Source organism: Pleurodeles waltl, chromosome 5 (assembly GCF_031143425.1).
Source record: "Pleurodeles waltl isolate 20211129_DDA chromosome 5, aPleWal1.hap1.20221129, whole genome shotgun sequence".
NCBI classification, from domain to species: Eukaryota; Metazoa; Chordata; class Amphibia; order Caudata; family Salamandridae; genus Pleurodeles; species Pleurodeles waltl.
In genome coordinates this window covers 1,211,729,708-1,211,751,184 of record NC_090444.1, presented here as the reverse complement: position 1 = coordinate 1,211,751,184, position 21,477 = coordinate 1,211,729,708, and the positions used below count along the sequence as shown (strand labels likewise).

Here is a 21,477-nt window from a genome sequence, read left to right as displayed (position 1 = left end):
CTGCCTCCCCCGCTTTCATTGCAGCTTAATTTCAGTTATACATGCCATACTGGACCATACGCTCTGTAGACAAACGTCTGATGAACATCCTGGGACCAAACCCATTTCCTTTGGGGACAGGGCTTTCTTAGCTTTTGCTTGTAGGGAATGGTGCAGCCTCTCCCTTGAGCTACAAGGAGCTGGCTTAAATGTCTCTGTCACGCAAGTCATGGCTGTTCTATTTAATATTTAATCTGTCCTCTCAAGTCTTCTTTTAATCCTTATTTAATTCCGTTGTTTGGTTCGGTTTTGTTGTTATATAGCACCAAGAAGCTACGGTGTACATGCACAGATCAATAACCTATAATTAAGGTCAGGTTAGTGACGGTGGAAGGGTATAAACATAGCAGAGTAATAGAGACCAGTCTCATTGACACCCGTTTAAAATAAATTATTTTAGTCAGTGACGCAGTACTGGGGGTTGTGCTGTTGTCCCAGTGCAGTTGGAGGATCGGTGTTCAGGCAGAATATCTGAAACAAAAATATCATGGGACAAAAATATTGTGTCAAGAAGATTGAGGAGAAAAATATTGTGAAGGTAAGTTTCTATGGGTAAGCAAAGTTTTGCTGAAGCCCCTTTGATAGCACTTCTGATAGGTTCCGTTGTCTGCTGCTGGCAGAGGTCTGGGGACTGCTGTGTTCACATCATCATTTAGTATGTACTGGGACAGCTTTAGGGCGGTGCGACCCGTGTAGCTGCATCTGACAATAAGCTCTTGAGGGGGTTGAGGGGGCTCTGAGTTTAGATATAACATTTGAGTTTAAAAGCAGCTGCCCGCAGTCCCTTGTTTGTCCAGCAGTTTTCTGGCAGTAATAAAAATATCAAGGTAACTCTGGGGAATCATTTTCCTGTTGGAGAGAGATCAGAGTTTTGTCTAGTGGCAATTTTAATCCATCTTAAAGTACTGCAGAACGTTAGTATGCAGATCACAGAACTGTATTTTATGTGGATAGCTAAGTGGGTTACTGCTTTTGTCAAAAAGATCATTTTGTTACTTGCAGTTCATAAGTTCTGAACCTAATAGAGGACAATGTCCTATGGACTATCGTCGAGGAGCTGCATGCAAACTGGTTGGTATAGGTTAGAACGTTATATTCTTTCCCCAATCTTTCCTTATTCTAATGCTGCTGAAAAGGGTTTGTTTGGGTACAAATGCATTTTTATTAGTAAAGCCAATCCCAACCACCGTGGAACATTTTAAGTCCTGAGTCTGTGCTTCCTCACAACAAGCACTCTTAAAATATACTGGTTACTAGCATGGATGACATTTGATTCCTGCACCTTGTAATCCTCGTTGTTTTATGTAACATTTCCAATAGACTGATTTACTCTTGCATGATTCATTGTCTCTGTATAATGTATATGTAATGTAACACACTCTGACGCCCTGCACTGGTAAAGCATAAAACGAATGAAGAGCATAGGAGAAAGGGACTGTGAAGAGATGAGGTGTATTGTTGGAGGATAGTAGTGAGTGACTCTATGGAGAAGGAGGTCATTGGGGTGGGGTGGCACCGGAAAGATTGTCCCACTGGGCGCAACCAGCACTAAAGCCGGTCCTGAGTATATAGTGTTGTTTACGTGTTCTTTGGTTGCAGGATACCAACACATTACTGTAGACCTGACAACTAAAACAGAAATTTCACAGTGTGTGTTGGGTGGAGGTGCGGGGGGGGGGGGCCTTGAGGAGGGCGGGCCTCGTGCCAAGAATTACGTAAGAGGCACTTTTGCCCTTGTCCCCCTCCAAATCCGCTCTTCCACAAAGAAAAATATTGATTAGACTGGTGCTGATGTACTGGGGTGTTTTTAAACCCCTTTATGGACGTCGCCAGCGCAAAGCATGTGAAAACAAGCTGGAAATCCACAATTTAGAGTGGCTTTCAGCTCGTTTCCCTGCCACTGTGATATCGGCTCCTCACTGGGTGACTGTGTGAAGGGAGCCGATATTGTTTGTCACAAGGTGATACTATTACAGGTTTCCTACTTTTGTTAGTATCCCTATATTTATTACTATGCATGCAATGTTATTAGTGTACATAAGTGTAGTTCACATTTGTTACTAATTAACAGTTTCGTTACTTTGCACGCATTACACATGAATGCTACTGTCCATTTATTTTAATTTGCACATACTTGCATCATTATACACACTATTACGTATACAGCCAAACTAGCAGAGGTCTCGTTTTTCAGGGTTTCCAGAGGTAAAAGCAGAAGAAAGGCTTCCACACCTCTAAAATAAATCAATAGCAATTTTTAAAAAAGCAAAGAAATGCAACAAGGAATAGAGACAAATCACCATTTCAAGGTCTGACAGTTAACAAAAAATGTTTTATATTGTCCATGAGTCGTTTCCTGTTCATTACTTATGATGGATGTCTTTGCTTCATTGAATTTTAGGTGATGGTGTTTGTCCACGCTCGAAATTCCACTGTGCGCACTGCCATGGCCCTTCGAGAAATAGCCAAAAACAACGGGCAGGTCTCTTGCTTCCTCCCAAATCAGGGAGCCGATTATGGCCACGCTGAAAAGCAGGTAAAGATCTTGTCTATATATTGTGTACTTTGATGAACAATGCACTCTTCGCTGTGGGGTACTGGACTACGAAGCACACATTTGTTGGTTAAGAAGTATTTACTTGAACAGTACAGTAGTTCCCCCTATGGTTACTGCGCTCTCTTTATTATTTGTACTGTAATTAACAGAATCAAAGTCTATAACACATACATACATTGGCTGTACTGAAATCTAGTGCCAGAGGATAGAATGACTTTTAAAAGCTCTAATGCTCACATCAGGCACTCCACGCCTAATGCACCGGGGTGCCAGCGCACCTATTGTTTCAGGCATTTCCTCCAAGAAGAATGCGGAGTCCATGAGCGAGGTGATGTCCATATGATCGATACATTATAACAGTCATTGGGTGAACCAGTTATATTGCCTTCGAGTTGGGTATTGTCTTCCGTGATGCACCACCAATCAGTCCCCACACTGTGATCAGGATGCCAAGCAGTACCCCAGGGCAGGGTCGGATTGGGATCACAGTTAGGCCCAGGCAGTCCCAAAAAAGTGGCCCACATTCCTAGAAAGCGCCCTTTCATGACATACTGTTTGCTTAGTCTCACTAGACTAATTTTTAGATAAATGTGACAGGGGCAGGGGTCACGTGAAGCGCACAGCTGCTATTGCTCCAGTAACAGAAAGGTGGAGGCAAAAGTCCTCAGAATCATCTCGCCCGAGTCACCTTCTTCCAGCCCACCATAATTTCAGGGCGATCGCCTTGCAGAGGAGGGGTTAAGAAAAACACATTGCTGCTTCTCAACAGGGCTGGGGTGAAAATGATCCAATGGTCACAAAATCACCTGCCCGCCCACTCTCCTCCAGGGAGGCCCCACATACAGCCATACCCTGAATGTAATGGCCAAGCAGGAGTGGGGGCCAGAGAAAAGTGATTGCTTCTGGACATAGCCCTCCCGCAGGTGGCCGTGGTGAGAATGGCCAGAGAGCAAGAGCAACTTCTGTCCCCTATTGAGGTCATCTCAGCCTTACCTCTCCCTTGCCCATCATATCCTAAAGAGTGATGATCTCCTACCACGGGCCGGTTAACAGAGGCCCTAAAAAAAACGTCTCACAGGTCACCCTTAAGCATTGGCCCATCGGCCAAAGCCCGACTTACCAATCTGCCCCTGCCCTAGGGAGGATAAAGGCAGGTGTTTGACTGGGCAGATACAGGGCCATCTTTAGCGCGGGTGGTGCCCGGTGCGACAGTCTTTTTAGGCTCCACCCCACCCCATGACCACCTCCTCGGATTCTCTTACTATCACCCGGGAAATGTGCCCCTCATTTCTCCATAGCCCGCCCTTTCACATACATTCATTTGTTTTAAAGTGCTTGTAAAGGCTGACTTTACTAATCCACTCAGCTATCCACATAAAATATAGTTCTATTCTTTGGAGCTGGCATATTAGTCCTCTACGCTACTTTGTGGCAGGTCAAAGCTGCTGCTAGACAAAACTCCCATCTCTGTCCCTAGCAGGAACATTAATCACATTTTAATTGCTTCCTGAAGTCTGAACTCACAAATAACTTTTTAGCACCTGCTTTTAAAACTCAAATTTCTACGTTATTGCTAAACACAGCGCCCCCTTGAGGTCAGCGCCCTCCAATCCAGGTCAGCCCGGTGCAACCGCACCACACTAAAGCTGACCCTGGGCAGATGTTCTGACCTAAGTTAGACAGGTGTAAGGTTCAACGATCTGAGTAACCTTTGCATAATTAAAATGAAAGACCAATTAGCAGATCTCCATTGGAGGTTTTACATCTAAAGAATAGCAGGGAAACCTGGCAAATCCCAGAATGTAATTTGGTGAGGTCATGAAAGCAGAGCTTAGTTTCCATGAGTGCTAGGGCCTGAAGTTCTCTCCCCCCACCACACACACACATACCCCAGTTTTATTATTTTTTAAAGTATATTGAACACATTGTTAATGGGCTCAGCTAAAAAATAAACTGAGGCATCATGTGGTGGACTATGATAAATAAGTGCCGGTGACAAGACTGGCAAACACAGGCACAAATTAAGCACTGCATAACAGAATGTAAATGTATTTCTTTAATATGGCAGAACCATTCACACTCCTGAGTGGTATCATAATACTTTATATTATAAGTTAACTGGGTCCGGAGAGCATCCATTTACGTGAAAATAAATTAATAGGTATTCCAAGATGTAGAAAGCTTCTGCTTCTCAGTTATCCGAATCTTTAAAAAATTGTTTGGTTTTGAATAAAGAGAGTAGTTGGACTATTTGACAGTGACTCTCAGTTCAGTCCACATATAAAAGGGTTCAATGGAAAATACTTCTTCACATCTTTGGTTGCTTAGCCTGCAACAAGTCATTCCTGAGAAAAAGTGAGTGTCAGCAGTGTATACAGACCACAAAAACCAACAATAAAGAATTGACTGTGTTTACAATACATTGAATGAATGCAAAAATGTAATTAGAAAAAAAAGAAACAAGCAACAAGTAAACTAGGTAAGGGTTAAGCTGTTAAAGTAAAAATGAATCCCATAAAATGAGAGTAGATAATAAATCACAGGGAAACAGCTAACAAAGCTCCATACTGTTTGCATAGAAAGTGAAGGGAATTGAGGCCCTACTTAACAAAAATAACAGTATTAAAACCAAACACTATATGACAGAAGTGCACCAGGAATTATCGCAACTAAACCTCAGTCAGCAGCTGTCCAAGTTGCTGTAGTAATATCCCAGGCATTTACTTTCCTGGAATGTCGTGCCGTTTTCCAGAGGAGAACCCATTCTCAATTGGGCCAATTCACCCAGTACTAGGGGGTACATGTGTGTTCTGTATTCCTGCACTCACAGACTTAAACACAGGCCATCAGTTTCCAGCTCCATATTAAGCACATTCCAGGGACAAAATTCAAGTGGTAAGTCTAGCAAATCTGAAGTATTTGCTATAGAGGTATCCATATATTATTAACTTTGGTTTCCCCTTCTCCAAGACTTGACAGTGAAAGAATATCATGCTTGACATTTAAAAACTGTCCTATTGAAGGACAGATAAATAACTAGACAGTGGAATGTATTACTTCAGCACACTTTTCCCTTCACCCAGGAGGGCATGCCATTTTACCCTGAACACACCAGGTTTTGAGAAAGTTGAGCAGGCCTCAAAACTACAGCTAAATTCTAATACAAGGTGTTCAAAGAGTAAATAAAAACAGTGAATTGTTATTAGGGCAGAGGAGTTTTTTACGTTATGGTCAATTTGTTTCTTAAGATGAAGCATGTTGAATGTCTGCAAAGGTGCTTTCAGTTTCAAATGTGCCTTGAGGACTTAAGTAATTTGATTAAATGTCCTTGTTCTTCTGATCATAAGTTTGACAGCAAATTGTAGTGCCCTGCAGAGGGGGACCTTGCCTCCTCTCTAGGGCATTCCAAAACCTTTTGTTTCACCCCTCCTGTTTTGCTAAATTTGTGTTTGTTGATTTTAGTATTCTGGAACTGCTAAACATGTTAAAATTGGCTTGCAACCAATTAGCATATTTAATTTACTTTCCCTTTTAAAGTGGTATTACATGTACTATGGGACTGTTAATTGAAAGCTACACATAGGTCTGCAGCACTCATTGTGTCACCCACTTAAGTATCCTTTTTAAACATCTCTCAGGCCTGCTTTTGCAGCCTGTGTGCAGTTGTAAACTGCCATTTTGACCTGGCAAAATAGCCCTTTTGCCAGGCCTCAAATGTCCATTTTAGGTCAAGAGCGCAAGTGCTCTGACGTGTTGTAATCTCTATGGGCTTTTAACCACGCCTACCGTACTCCCATCACTGTCACTTATTCATGGACTTTCTTTTCAAAAATCCTTTGTTATCATTGGTAAATGCTTTACATTTGTCCCACAGTTTTGTTGCCCCCTTGGTCATTTACCCTGTTATATGGATAATTGCACTTTTGCAGATGCGTTTGACTGCGAGCAAACTTCTTTCTCCTTTTGTGTCTCTCCTTCGCGCTCATGCGCATGGCCGAGGAGCTTTAAATCGGCTCGCATATGTCACCTGTTTTACTTTTTATTTTCAATTTATATGGTAAGAAAAGTCCAGGTAGGAATTTACAAAGCTAAGTACTCTTACTCGAGCAAACGCAAGACCCATTTTATAGCAAATGCTTGTTAACACATATGTCATACCTATGGTATGCCCTAAACAGCCTTTAGGGCAGGGTGCAGACTATTTAATAGGCCCAACATGTACTTTTAAGTTTTACATGCCCTGGTAGCAAAACACTCTTAAATTTGTTTTTCAGTACTGCAAGGCCTACCTTTCCCATAGGATAACATTGGGTTACCTTATTGCATTTAATGTATAAGTGGTAACTTTTTGCATTTGTTGCCCCAAATGGGAAGGGTATGCGCAGACGTGGGTCCCGTGCTCACTGCACCTCTGGATTCAAGCTAGCCTAGCTGATAAAGGGTGATACCCTGAAACCAGTCCTAGGGTGCTTGTTTCCGGTCCAGGGAGGACCTGGCTTAGTAGTTCGGGCTGAGTAACAGGGTCAAGACTGATTTGCATATGGCTAGGTCCAAACTTTGGTGGCGTGGTGAGCAAAAAAACAATGGATTAAACCCAGAGTTTTGTGACTGGGGGTGAATGTTTGCATTGTTCAGCATTCCGTCCATCATCTGTTCTTTTTGCACTTCTAGAAAGTGAACATTTCTCCGTGCTTATGATGCTGGTGTTTTGCAGCTTGACTCCAATCCACGCCTGGGCAGAGTGACAGTTGGGCTTTGTGCATACCTTTCAGACAGCCTGTACACAGGGAGGGCGGAGGTGTCACAGAGGTGCATCTGCATTTTGAATAGTCTTCCAGAGCTGAGAGAAGGGGGAGGCAGGGAACACATGCATCTTTAAAGGCTGTGCCCTGGCCTCACTCAGAAGGGTTGTTTACCTTCCAACTGATGTTAGGAGCCTGTGCTGGAGGGGAGAGGGGCCATTCCTATAACCAGTTGTAACTGGTTGAAACCACTCTCCTCCTCATTGGAAATGCTTTGCAAAACTGAGTATAAGTACAGGGGATTTTTCCCCACAATTCAGACAAGAAATATACTTGGGACGGGAAACAGAACACTGCTGGAAGGACTCACCAGGAACCGTCTTGGACTGCTGCTGCTGTGCTGACCTGTGACCTGCTGGATCATTAAGAGGAACTGCCACTGACTGCAAACCTTTGTGCTGGCCTATTGTTGGGACTTGCAGCCCTGTGCTCCCCCTTTTCTGTCTCCAGGGGCTGTGGCCCCTGTATCTATTTATTTTGCCATAAGGAAGTGCTTTGGCTGGGCTCATCTAGGAGCACCCAGAAGAGTGCTGCATCTGAGGAGTGAGCGCTTTCCTTTTCTGGCCGTAGCGCCTTGAGAAGTGTTTTTTTTGGTCACCCAGCGCTCATAAGCGCATTCCTGCTGGCTTTCCTGCCGTTGGGATTAACCACTGCAACCGGGGACTCTGATAACGTTGAGCGCGTTGGTGGTGCGCTCTTGAACATGCCCCCACTGCATTACCACGACAGAGATGGGATCTGGCGCACTCCTGTTCTTGCCCCCTGGGACCTGGTTAGCTCAGTGGTGCCCCCAGGGCACACGCCGGATCCTACTGGGGCCCAATCACCGCCGTGACCTGGAGAGCGAGGAGCGGCCTGCCGGAGGTTTCCCCAACCGTCTCCAGGAGGAGCACGGCTGGCAGGGAGAGGAGTTGGTCTCTCCCCCGTTCATTCAGCAGCCGCCTCGAAGACGCGGGCGGTGGCCTACAGGACCGCAGGGCTCGGGCTGAGAGGGAGTTCCTTTCCCCCCCCGGAAACTGACTTAGGGGTGTGGATGCCCCAGCATCATTCACCTCTCTTCGCAACCCTCAGCCCCCACCCCAGGATGGTCAGTCGCAAACCTTGGGAATGGCCCCCAGAGTTGTCAGCGCCCGTTTAGGCACAGGCCCCAGGAGGTGCTCCGACTCAAAAAATTGAGGGGGTGCATGCTGCCCCTCTCCCCCCTAACATCACTACGAGGCCCCCGTTGTGCGCTGTCAGCACTGGGGGGCCCCTTATGTGCTTCGTTGCACTGGAGGTGCCTTTCAAATCCAAAACAGGCTCTCTGGCAGAAATACCCTTTCTGGATGTTCCTTTTAGGGGCTTGAGGGGACTGTTTGGCTAAACTGTTCTTGGTGTGATATGACATACATATGTTGATGTTCCTTTTATCGGTACTCTATGCTGATATAATTTCATGACTTACCATATGTTTTATAATGTTCCTGATAGGGGCATTTATGGTATTTCTATGACAAGTGCATTTATTTAGTAATGTGATTCTTGACTACTGCTTATGTTGCAGAATAATAAGTAATCTATATGTTATGTGTGACTATTGCAGGTTCTACAGAGTAACAGTTGCATAATGTTTTGACAACTGCTAAGGTAGCAGGGTATTACTGACATGTGCAGATTCCTAAACTTGATGTTTTACATGTGAAATTCTGCTGATGGATTCGCCCTCTACAACACCTAGTCCCTCTAAGCTCCTCTTGCCTCCAACTCCTGTCCTATGCCACTCCCAGAGCCCAAAACTAAGAGAAGCTTGTGTACGTATATGCTGATGCTGACCTCACCTCCCAAAGAGGAGGCCTCTATTGTCAACTCATTGCCAGTCCGACTTCGACCAACATCACGCCCAAATCCAAGGAAAGCATCTATTTCTGCTCTCTACTCTCTAGAAGACAGATAACATTCTTCGCATTCTCTTGTCCTTCAACAAGGCCCTAATGAATACCCTTTTGGGAGCTTGGGCCAGGCCCTGCTCTGGACTGCCATTTAATAGGCAAATTGTCAGGTGACCCAGCTTTGTTGTGCCAGAACCTTTGCCCAGAAAGTCTTGTAGTACAATCTTCCACCAGCTGTTGCAAACTGAACTCTTTTCCTACCACCTTCCCTGATACGGAATCAAAGCGAGTGGAGACATTTCGTAATCGCCGCTTTTCATCCAGTAGTTTGGATTGGCATTCTTTTAACGCTTCCTGGTTGTTGGGCTATTAGTTGCGTCCTTTGGGATTTGGTGCCATAAGTCCTGCCCGGTGTGCCGGCAAATGTTTGCCCTATACTGTCTCAGGGGATTCAAGATGGTCATGATGTGTCCAACGTCTTAATTTGTTGTTGCTTGGGCACCACCAATTCCATGGCCAGTGCAGTTGGCACCAGTGTTGCCATCCTCTGCCATGTGTTGCTGTGCTGGACTTGGTTCTTTGGCGATGTCCAGACCTCCTTGATAGCAACGCCCTTTGATGGGACTCACCTGTTCGGGGTGAAGGATGACTCTGCTCTCAAACATTTCAAATTGTAAGGCCACCGCTCTCTGTCTCGGTCCTTCTGTCCACCTCACAAACCGCATCAGTTCCAAGGCTGCTTTAGTGGCTTTGGCAGAGGCATCGCCTGTCGCCAGCCTATCCAGCCCTCTCATGGGACCCAGCAATTTCACAGGAGAGGCAGAGGTGCCAACCCCTCTGCGAAGGTCAGCGTGCCACTCAGCCCAATTTCCTCACCCTCCCAGCCCATTTGCCTCTTTATTGTATACTTACAGGGTCACTGCCACTCTGTGAGAGATAGAGTCCACTAATTCAAACTGGCTTGCTGATTGGCAAGTGATCACATCCGACCGGTGTATTCTACAAATTGTTCGCAAAGGCTACGCCTTACCCTTCCTTTCATCCCCACTGCACCTTCCACTGCCCACCTAACAACTGACTGAGGACCTTCTCTCCATTTTGCAGCAGGAAATGCAAGCTCTTTTCGCCAAAGACTTTGTTGTGAGGGTGCCTGGCACAGATGTATGCCATGGTTATTTTGGCTAATTTCCAGTGTCCAAGAAGATCGAAGGTCTTCAGCCTATTCTCGATTTGCACCCTCTCAATGCCTTTCTCCCAGAGGAGAAATTAAATATGCTCACCCTGGCCCTGGTCTTTTCTGCCCTCAAACCTGGAGACTGGTTGGTGGAATTGGACTTTCAGGACTTCTTTTTTCACATAGCCGTCCTCCTGTTCATTCAGCGCTATCTGTGGATCATGGTGGAAGATGAGCATTTCTAGTTCTCTGTGCTTTGCTTTGTTTTCACCAGCTTTACTCGAGTGTTCACAAAAATCATGGCAGCACACCTTCAGAGGTCGGGGGGCAGTGTTCCTCTATGTCGATGACTGACTGTTGAAGGCAGGCTCGTCCCAGGCAGTCTGCATCCAACTCCAGATTACCGTGAACCTCTTGTCAGCTTTGGGGTTCACTATCAGTGTGCCAAAATCCCACCTGACCCCATCTCAGACGCTAACCTTTCATCTGAGCCATTCTGGACATGATACGGTTTCATGCTTTACCCTGGGAAAAAGAGTCTAGGGACGTTCAGGCTATGATCAAGACATATCTGCCCTGGTTCTGGATGTCAATGATGTTGACTCTAAGGCTTCTGGGACTGATGGATGGCCTCTTGCATCCTGCAGGTCGAGCACACGGGATGGCTAATGCAGGCTCTGCAGTGGGATCTGAAGTCCCAGCGGGTCCAACATCAAAGGAACCTCTCACTCCACACTCTGATTTCAGAGGACACTGCAAAAGACCTAAAGTGGTGGTTACTGGACTTTGATTGGGTCTGTGGCAGGCACCTCTCCCTTCCCCACACAGAGCTGACATTGGTGACCGAAGTATTGCTTCTGGGTTGGGGTGGCCATTTAAGAGAGGTGGAGATCAGAGGCGTCTGGTCTCTGTCGGAGTTCCAGCTCCACATCAAACTTCAGGAGCTGAGAGCCGTCCACTTGGTGCTGGTGCCTTCTTCCGTCCATCAATGGAAGGGTGGTACAAGTGCGCATGGACAAAACCACTGCCCATGTGGTACTGCAAAAAAACAGGGGGGGTGGGGATACAGACCTTGTGCCAGGAGGCCTGGCACCTATGGAAATAGCTGGACCACCAAGGGTATTTTCCTGGTGGTGAACCTCCTGGCAGAATCATTACATTTCAGGGTGAACAAGCTCAGCCGTTGGCACCTAGATACACCCGGTGGTGCAAGGTCTCTTTCGCATATTGGGAGAACCTTGGCTCAAACTGTTCGCCATTGCTGAGAACTCGCAATATCAGCACTTCTGTGCATTGGAGTTTCCAAGAAGTCTCTTGCTCAGAGAAGCGTTCTGCCTCGAGTGGAATTTGAGGCTCCTGTATTCCTTTCCTCTAAAACCACTCCTGCCCCGATTTCTCAAGAAGATCAGGACCGACCTGGCTCTAGTAATTGTAGTGAGTCCAGATTAAGCACAGATAGTACAGAATCCAGAACTCTGGGCTTGAACATATGTCCTCCAATCAGGCTGCCCGGACGTGAGGACCTGTTTTTGCAGCAATTGGGCAGCATCTGTGCATTTCTGTAGATGGAATATAAATAAAACATCAGAATATTGAATTGGAGGATTGGACAATTTGTTTGTTTACAGTCTATCACATATAGTTAAATCTGTTTAGCCCACAGGTTCACCTTGGGACTGGATAACCTGTTGCCCTCCAGCAATCCTGAAGTTCTTTGCTTGTCTTTGTGGACAACAAACACACCAAAAATCTCACACTAAAAAGATTAAAACATTTTTTTGGATTTAAGTTCATAATGTTTTGGTTATGCGGTTAGTGGTGAACTATCTTCAATTGGTACAGCGCTTGCCAGACTGACCTCCTCCATGCCAAGCTGTCTGACGTTTTGTTGTTGTACTATCTCTTGCCTGGCAAGGCTTTTCTGTGGGCACAGTTAAGGGTTATCTTTCGGGCCTCTGGCCTGCTTACGGTTTCCTTATCAGCCCTCTCTTATTAAATCACCAGTTGTTATGTGATTTTTGAAAGGGCTGCAACACATTTCCTTCTTCTCCTTTTCATGCCCGAGTGGGACCTTAATTTGGTCCTGACTAACCTAATGTACCCTACAGCTCTTTACAGTCAAGTCTGTGTTTGTCATTGCCATCGCTTCAGCTCGGCGTGTGATTTAGATGCAGGCTCTCTGCGTTAATCCACCATACACTTCCTTCTTCCTAGACAAACAAGTTCTGCGGACATGGGCATCCTTCCTGCCAAACGTTGTGACACACTAGCACCTCAGCCAAGCCATCACTTTCCTGGCATTCTATCCTTTGTCTCACCCCACTAAGGAGTAGGAGAGACTTCATTGCTTGGATCCCAAGAGAGTGCTGAGCTGTTACATAGATCACGCCAAAGACCACCAGGCGGATGAATTGCTCTTCTGGGGTTTTCTGGAATGAAAAAAGACAGAGCTGTGCTGAAGAGAAACATCTGCTCCTGGACAGTGCTCTGCGTCAGGATTTCCTGTGCATTAGCCAAATACAGCCTCCAGAAGGGTTCTATGCACATTCAACCAGGACATAAGCTGCTATCACTGTGTTGGCACGAGGAGTCCCCGTTTGTCAGGTGGCTACGTGGGTGTTCCTCCATACGTTCACAAAGCACTATTGCCTGGACAGTCAGGTTCACCAAGAGGAGTATTTTGTCTGCTCGGTCCTGCAGGACTTTCTGGTTTGAGTCCATTCACAGACCCACCTCTGACTAGGTATTGCTTTGGTATCTATTCAAAAGATGCGAAATCTGCAGATATACGTCTCTATCAAAAGAACATATTGCTTACTTTCGGTAACTCTCTTTCTGGTAGAAATACTTATCTAGTCACAGCTTACTCACCAACCCTCCCATCTTCCCTTTTCGATGGTTGGACTCTATTAATAAGATCTCAAGTCTAGGAATCTGCACACTGTCTACCGATTTGCTTTTGGAGCTCTGTCTCTGGGGGCCTGGACAGTTTTGACGCAGCTGGGGCCAGCACACAGGAGTGGTGCCTATATATGCCTTGCAAGTAATTTCTGGAGTGGAATGGCGTCAGTGTGGAGCCACAAGGTACTGTAAAAAAGTTTCCAGATCAAGTGTGACATGGGGAATATTCAGAAAGTGGGTAACATGCGGCTAGCTAAGTCTCTGCCAGAAAGAGCGTTACTGAAGGTAAATAACTCCTTCCCACCTTTTCCGCTGAAATCACATCTCAGTTAACATCTTAGAAAAAGTCTGCATCCTTCTTGGTATGGTGATTCACCATAGACACTTGTCATTTACTGGTATACATGATTGGGGACTCCAAAGAAACGTTTTTTTCTTTTGAGGAGATGTTCTTTACTAATCTAAACCTTTAAAATTAAAGTTGATGTAAAGCGTTGCTAAATTCTTCTCTGACAGAGAAATATTAGCCGGTTTAAACATATTGCTTAAGACTAATACATTTGTCTCCTATAAGTAACCCTTGACCCTGGAATATTTCCCTAGTAAATGTCTTGTGCAGTGATTTATTCTTATACAAATCACCCTTTATTGATGTCGAAATCGTAGATGGAAAATACACAATTAGATGCAATATATAACTAGTGCATCTTTTTCACGATTTAATACGACATTACAAAGGTGAGAAAAAAGCCTAAGAATACTTTGGTTGCACCCGCAAAGTCTCTGTAGTAACCAAAGAAATATGCTTGGTATCAGGACTAACCGCAAAGCCTGAAGCATTATCCCAAAAAACAAGTTGTTGGGCGATAAAGCTCTGCTATATTTAATTAGTTAGAAGAAAAAGGAACCGTTTTGTGATGCTACCATGCAGAACAGATCGGCCCTTTTCAGGAGAGGGCTCATGCAGGTCTTTAAGTGGGTCGGTTCCCCCTGGGTCTCAGACCCTGCAGCAGTAATTAAAAATTGACATTGAAACGGGTCCCTATCGAGCCCTATATTCGTGACCTTAACTTTCAGGCAAAAACACTGATTGATTTCTGAATGATGACTATAAAACAAACACTAAGGTAATCAATCCATGTAACCTATGTAGGTTCTGTTTACATTCCACGTGTTTAAACTTAATCTTGCATTCCCAATGAGTGTTGGCTTTTTCCAGGTTGTTTTGTTTGTGTGAGTTTCTTTGTGCAGTGTGAGTCGCCCCTAGGTGTCTTTTTGAGTTGAGATTATGGAGGCGGGAGATGGGGTGTTTTAAATGGGTCACAGTTGAGAGCTGTGGCGTTAAGGTAGAAGGCAGCGCCAGCTTCTCACAGTGCCTGTGAATGAGTCACAAAGGTGTTGAGTATACATGCTCATCGAATAATTTTCCTTTCTGCTGATTGCACAAAATCAATGGTCACGTGTCAATTAATTGTGATTATTTGTGAAAGTGTGTGATGGAGTTGCCTAGCTGTCAAAAAATAGCAGTCGCGGCTGGCTACGGTGCAAAGTGGCGGGCGAGGGGAACAAAACAAAAACAAACAAACAAAAAATAATAATATATATATATATACACACCTTGACCGCTGCTCTCCACTGCATTGCAGGCACAGGCTCCCAGCCTGTCCTGCGGCCAATCCTGACACTGCTCAGAGCAGCGTTACGATTGGCTGGAGTGCCCTGGCCAGGTGCTCTAAGGGAGAGTGGAAGCCTCTGCCTGCTGTCTCCACCCGGCAACACAGTGCCAGGTTGGAGAGAGCCCTGTGCGCATGTGTGTTTAGCTGGCCTGAGTCGGCCGACCAAAATTACATGCACACTGAGGGGAGTGCTGTGTTCTCCATGGCTGTCATCCCCCATGGCTCCGCCCCTTTAAAAATAAAACGATAAAAAGTACTCTGTATTATTATTTTATTTTTAAAGGTTTACAGCTGCTGGTGGTGGGGGGGGGGGGGGCGTTGCTCCTTCGCCATAGCAAAGGATCTGCCACTGAAAATAGACAGGGTGAAAATGCAGTGCTTACGGGTGAGTGAGTATGTTGCGTTTGTAGAGGGATATTGAAATGCAGCAACTGTATGGAAGTACATGCAAGAGAGAGTGCCGAAGATGAAAGGGTTGAGATGTGCAGTTTGAAGATTTTAGAAAGCTGTGGAGGGAAGAAGTGTGTTAAAAATCTAACAGAAAGAGACTGTGGAGGAAAGTGGTGTAAAAGGGAGAATCACAGTGACTGAGACACTCCAAAGGCCACAACCTCAACCACAGTCCCTTATAATGTGTAAGAGCCTCAAATATTCAGTAGTGAAACATTTTTAATTATAATTATTCACAGCAAAATAATTGTTACTCGGTAATCAGATACTGTAGCAAACATTGTCCATGCCAGTAGATTTGTCTGGTTATAGGTGAATGTCAATTACTGGGTGAAATGTCTGGATGGAGTAATCGAAAGATTGCAGAGAAACACCAAAATACTGGTTGTTGCACTATGCGAAGCAGCAGAGGGTTTTAGTTTGCATGTTATAAATCACGTCCTTAATTCTAGAAGTCACATTGTTTGGAAAGGATTCCAGGTTCCGCTTCATCCCACTTAAAACCCTGTGTTTATATGTGCACAGTTTCGCTTTTCTTGTTAACTTTTTCCAGCGTTTCTGGGCTCCGCCGCTGTAGGTCAGTCCTTTCATGCTTGGGGTTCCATAGAGACCACACTGATTTCAGAGGAAGTTTGGAATGCAGGAGTTTAAGCGTGTCTTTTGCTTCATGCTGCAGCTGACCTGCTTCGCTCTGAGATGTGTAAAATTAGCATGGGGCTCTCTGCCCTACTTAAAATGTGTCACTCATCCCTCCACTTTGATTAAAGATTAAAAATATGTCCATAGCCTTGCTTGATTGCAATTTTGTAATCCCATGTCGACAGACGATTTTTAGGATCGGCTGAAATGTTTACAAAATGCAGCACTTCATATTTATAAATTGCTATGCTTAGTTTTAACACGAGCCACTGTTAGAGATATTTTGATACGATAATTCTAAGTTGCAAATTTAAAACTGTTATTATTTAATATTAAGTAATGTATACAGCTGCACAAGGGAGTAGCCAGAAAATTAAAATATCCCCAACCCTCCTTCCCCCCCCCCCCCCCCTCCCCCCCTGCTGCAAACTAAAGCTCTTAGGGCACCAAGCTAACAAAGCTAGTCATCACGATTCTCCCCAAAATACCGCCCTTGTCTCTTCCACCCAAGCATCTATCCATTCATCCTTCCATCCTTTTTCTGATATCCACAATTTCACAGTCTTTCATGATTCTGTCCGTCCACCTACTCATATCCAAAACTATGCATCCATCACCAAGCTTATCCATCTATCCACCCTTTCACTCTTCAATCTCTCCATACACCCTTTCACTCATCCAGCCATCCCTTCTGTGATTCATTCATCCATCCTTCCATTGATCCTCTGACTCCATCCATCCATCCTTGCACCCCATCCAGCCATCTTTGCACATCATCCATCCGTCCTCCCTTTCTCTCATCCATCCACCCAGCCTTTCACTCATCCTTCCACCCAACCACCTATCCATCCATTTACCCTTTCACTCGCTCATCCATCCACTTTCACTCATCCGCCCATCGATGCACTCTCCCTTTCACTCATCCATCTATTTTTTCACTCATCCACCCTCTTTCACTCATGTATTCTTTTATGCATCCATCCACCCTTTCATCCTTCCATCCACCCTTTCTTTCACTCATCCATCCATTCTTTCAGTCATCCATCCTTTCTCCCATCCATACATCCTTTCACTCATCCATCCAGCCTTTTGCTCATACATCCACCCATTCACTCTATCAGTCCATCCTCCCTTTCACTCAGCCCATCCATCAATTCATCCACCCTCTTTCAGCAAGCCATCCACCTCTTTCACTCTATCCATTCTTTCACTCTATCCATCTGTCCTTTCATCCATCGATCCGCCGACCCTTTCATTCATTCATCCTTTCTTTCACTTATCCATACATCCACATTTTTATTCATCCATCCCGTTTCACTCATCCATTCATTCTTTGTATCATCCATCCATATATCCATCTTTTCATGCATTCATTCATCCATCCTTTCACTCACACACCTATCCATCAGCCCTTTCATTCTGTGAACCAACCAACCACCTACCCTTTCACGTTAATTAGAGCCTTTTTTCTGCGGAACTGTAGACAGAAGAGGTCCATCAAGAACTCCACCCCCGCTTTATGTGCTGCTAAAGCGTGGGGGTTCACGACGCCCCTGTAGTTAAAAATGTTTACTCCTTTCTGACATTTCGATGCTTGTTTAAATGTGTATTTACTATTGTCCCAAAATGTAATGCGATTTTTGGTCTCTGATTACTGACCTATGCATGAGCACTAAAAGGTTTTATGATGCATTACTTAGGAAAACTGAAGTAATTGTAGCTAGATGTATGTTGGTTATCATGGGGTTTAGGAGTTCAGTACGTGGGCAACAAACATGTCAAAATGTAGCAGCTTTACACTATATATTTTCAGTTTTGCACTCTCTTTAGGGTTTCAAGACCTGCTGGTAACAGGTTTTGTTAAAAAACGTACATAGAATGGGCTGTGTCTCTGCTCAGAGGAGTGAACCTCTCTCACCTCATGCTTAGTGCTATATTAATCTGCATCCTATGGAGTGCTTGCACAGAAATGTATGAGGGGCTATTTTGCATCTCAAAATTCCACTGAATCATGAAACATTACATTCTCTCATATCATATGCAGACATTCATAATTTTTGTTTATTTTCTTTTTTTACTCGCACAGCAGACTTTACTTTAAACATTTTAGTGAGGGCTCCAAAAACAATGTTTGTTGCTAAGTATGTCTTCAAACAATATCATGACATGCGAGGGAGCTTCTAAAACTATAGGTCCTAACAGAGCAATGCCGTTGATGAAACAACCGTGCCTCCATGTTAGTATCTCGTCTTCCATCCTTGTCTCGGTCTTTGTGGGTGCAAAACTCTGGAACAGACTGACTTGGTCACTCCTTTAATATTTTTTTTAAAGAAAATATACTCATAACCTATGGTTTTCTAAACCTTTAATGTCCTTTTGCAAATCATGCACTTTCTGTTCTGTATCTGTTATAGAGAGGTTGATGCCAATAGAATGGAGTGCAGTATGTTTTCTTCCTTTTAGCAATTACCTTCTTCAAGGATGTAGGAAATCAGGCTCGCTGTAGAGAGTTTGGATCTTCAGCCTTGTCATGAACAATCTCTAGCTCCCGCCCCCGCCCCCCCTCCCATTCCCAATGTGTAGTTCTTCAGCCAGCGCAGGTATTTGCTGTGGCCGCAGTGCTATTTTCTAGGTGGGAGCCTGCCAGCTACAGGAGGCCTTTTCTATACTAGTCTCCTTAAAGAGGCCTCCACTTGTGGAAATGATTAGGACCCCAGAAGGAAAGACCACCACATGGACATGCTTCTCTGTGTAATTGTGGCAATCTCGAGATCCGAGAATTGGTAGCCATGGGCCACTGTCAAGGCAATACTGAACTGTGGAAGTCACAACATGCGTTGTACAGCCCTAGTAAGATTGCTGCCAGCAGCACGCATGGATACTTTCAGTCAACAGAATGATGTTATGTCTGCTTAGATTCTCAGTCAGAGGCAGTGCAACCTCTCAGTACTGAGCTTCCTGTGGTCCTGCCTCAACAGAACCCCTGAATTGCTGAGACGTTGCTTTTTATGTCTTGGCAAAATGCTGAATGCAATATATGAAAAATGTGACACTTATGGGAAGGTGTCTACCCCCATATCGTGGTAGAGAATTGTACGCAGAACTATTGCTTTGTTGATTCTACAGGACACACCTGGTGTACCTTATTGAGGAGGCAAGAACCCTCACCCACGTAGCTGGCATGCTTCATCGCAAAGTTCTGCTCCATGTTAGGTGGGTGGTTCAGTGCCTGGCCCTGCAAAAGGTGACTCTTTTAGTGGAGGTTCTATCACTGCCTGTGACAGTGAGTCCGTGATGATAGTGGATAGCGTGTGACATTCAAAAATGGATAAAATTGTCCAAACTAGCTTTTATTTTTAGTGGAGATCTGTTGCAAGAGTATACCCTCTCCTTGGCCAATTGAACACTAGCCTTTCTGTGGTCCCCATCTCTGGTCTGCATGTTTCACACCTTTCTGTATACACAGGTCAGAAGGAGTTTCTTCAGGGCCCATTACGTTATCCCCTACTATCTAAGTGGATAGCCCAAGCTATATTTTTGTTGTATCATTGTTTTAAAGATCTGCGTGAGAAAAGACTAGATGAGTGCTCTCTAAGTCGGGGAACCCAATTGATCTGGTGTACGCAGACCTATATAATATAGTCGCCCTTGGGATAAGGAAAGGGTCTGCACCCAAACAGGTATAGTGACGTTTTTTTGTGGTATGTACACGTTGTGACCTATCCTCGTTCTCCTGTCCCAAATCGACTTAGGGAGAATCACACGGTTTTTTCACAATCAGATCTTTATAGCAGTGAAGCAAGAAAAATATAGATGGGGTTAACTCTAACAACTGGGGCCTTTTGCAGAGTCATTCAACTAACAACACTCTCCAGTCAATGCCTTTTCTTCTAAAAATGGAAAAGTACTTTATTACACACATTACTAAATACAGATGCACACATTTAGAATTATAAACAGAATGGCAGATAGAAATGCTTACAGTGGCTTTTTATAAAGGACCTCATGACCAGTAGGGAACATACAATAGAGAAGGGACCCACAGGTCAGATAACCCTCTACATTTACCCTGTACCCCCTGTGGTGGAGGCACCTCTAACAGTCTCCACTCCAGCAAGCCCTGAATCCTAAAACCACACCCCTTTATGTACTTAACAGCTTCTAGTCGGTGCAGTCAACAAAAGGCATTCCTAATGTTAGTAAAAGATTGAAGGTCAAAACACAATGCAGTGTTAAAACTTTCCTCGTGCTATCACTTTTCAAAAACATTTAAATGTGCAGTGTTTCATTGATAATACTGTTGTTGCAGTACATCTTCTAGTGGTAATTTGCGGTGTGTGTTTCTTTCGAATTTTACACTTGTCGCAAAGCAGTTCTTTGAACTAGAAAAAAGTCCCTGTAGACAAGAACCATTAGATTAAAATTCCCAGCTTTAGAAGTGATTGAAACTCCAGAAATGAATGCCCTACCAGCAGTAGTGTAACAAAGGCCCCCACAAACCTGCGGTGGGTGGGGGTGGAGGAGCTTGGGGGAGGTGTGTGTGTGTTTTTGAGGGGTGGGGAAGCCAGAGGGCACCCTCAGCACAGCACCTGGCCCGAGGGAGGCCCCCTTCGTGTTTTTTTCAAAGGGGGGGGCTCCAATTTTGTTATGCCACTGCCTGCCAGTATGACTTAGGGTTGCACTCCCAAAATAAAAAGAAATTCTCCTGTGAGATCTGCTGCTTTCTTGGCAACCCCATGATTCATGTTGTGATGTTGTTGTGCCTGCTCTTTCTAGAGCACCATAAGCTAATATATACTAATTGTCCTCAGGCACTTTTTGTGCGGCTGCTGGCCACAAATGATCTGCTTCTTTTTTTTTTTTTTTTTTGTTTTGTTTTTTTTGTCAAGCATTCTCGGGCCAATCTTTATTTTTATTGAGCTGGGTTTCCCTCTCCTCCTAGGTCTGTTACAGTCCCCTGGGCTACACAGAATCCCAAGCCTGCTTGACCCAGCCAGCTCCCTGCCCAGCTAACACAGTTTCTCGTATTGTTCTGGCCCACGGACAGCCTAAAATACGCATCTCCCTCCCCGGACACAGGCACGCGGGGAGTTGAGGGTGGCGCACCACAAGAGTCCTGGGCCTCTTGCCCGTTCAAGGAGCTGCAGAAACTGGAGTGTTTCCACTGCTGTCGCTCCAGTGAGGGGGAGCTCATGACCTGTCCTTTCTGTAAGAAAGGTGAAAAATGGGGAAACACACTATTCCTAGCAATCTGGATATTGTAGGCGATAACATGTTTTGCTACTCTAGAGAGTCAGTAAATGTACACCCCATTCAATTCATTCACAGGGGAATCCGTAATTATCCATGCAACAGTCAACATGATTTAACA

At 44.8% G+C, this 21,477-nt stretch overlaps 1 protein-coding gene across 1 annotated transcript in view; it reads left to right on the top strand.

The window, feature by feature from the left end:
* The window catches only part of ASCC3 (activating signal cointegrator 1 complex subunit 3), a 1,806,704-nt gene that overhangs the window by 1,067,132 nt on the left and 718,095 nt on the right, over positions 1-21,477 (top strand). The window contains exon 14 of the mRNA XM_069235471.1: positions 2,441-2,575. Within this exon, the coding sequence (XP_069091572.1) occupies positions 2,441-2,575 (135 nt within the window). The remainder of the gene's footprint in view (positions 1-2,440; positions 2,576-21,477) is intronic.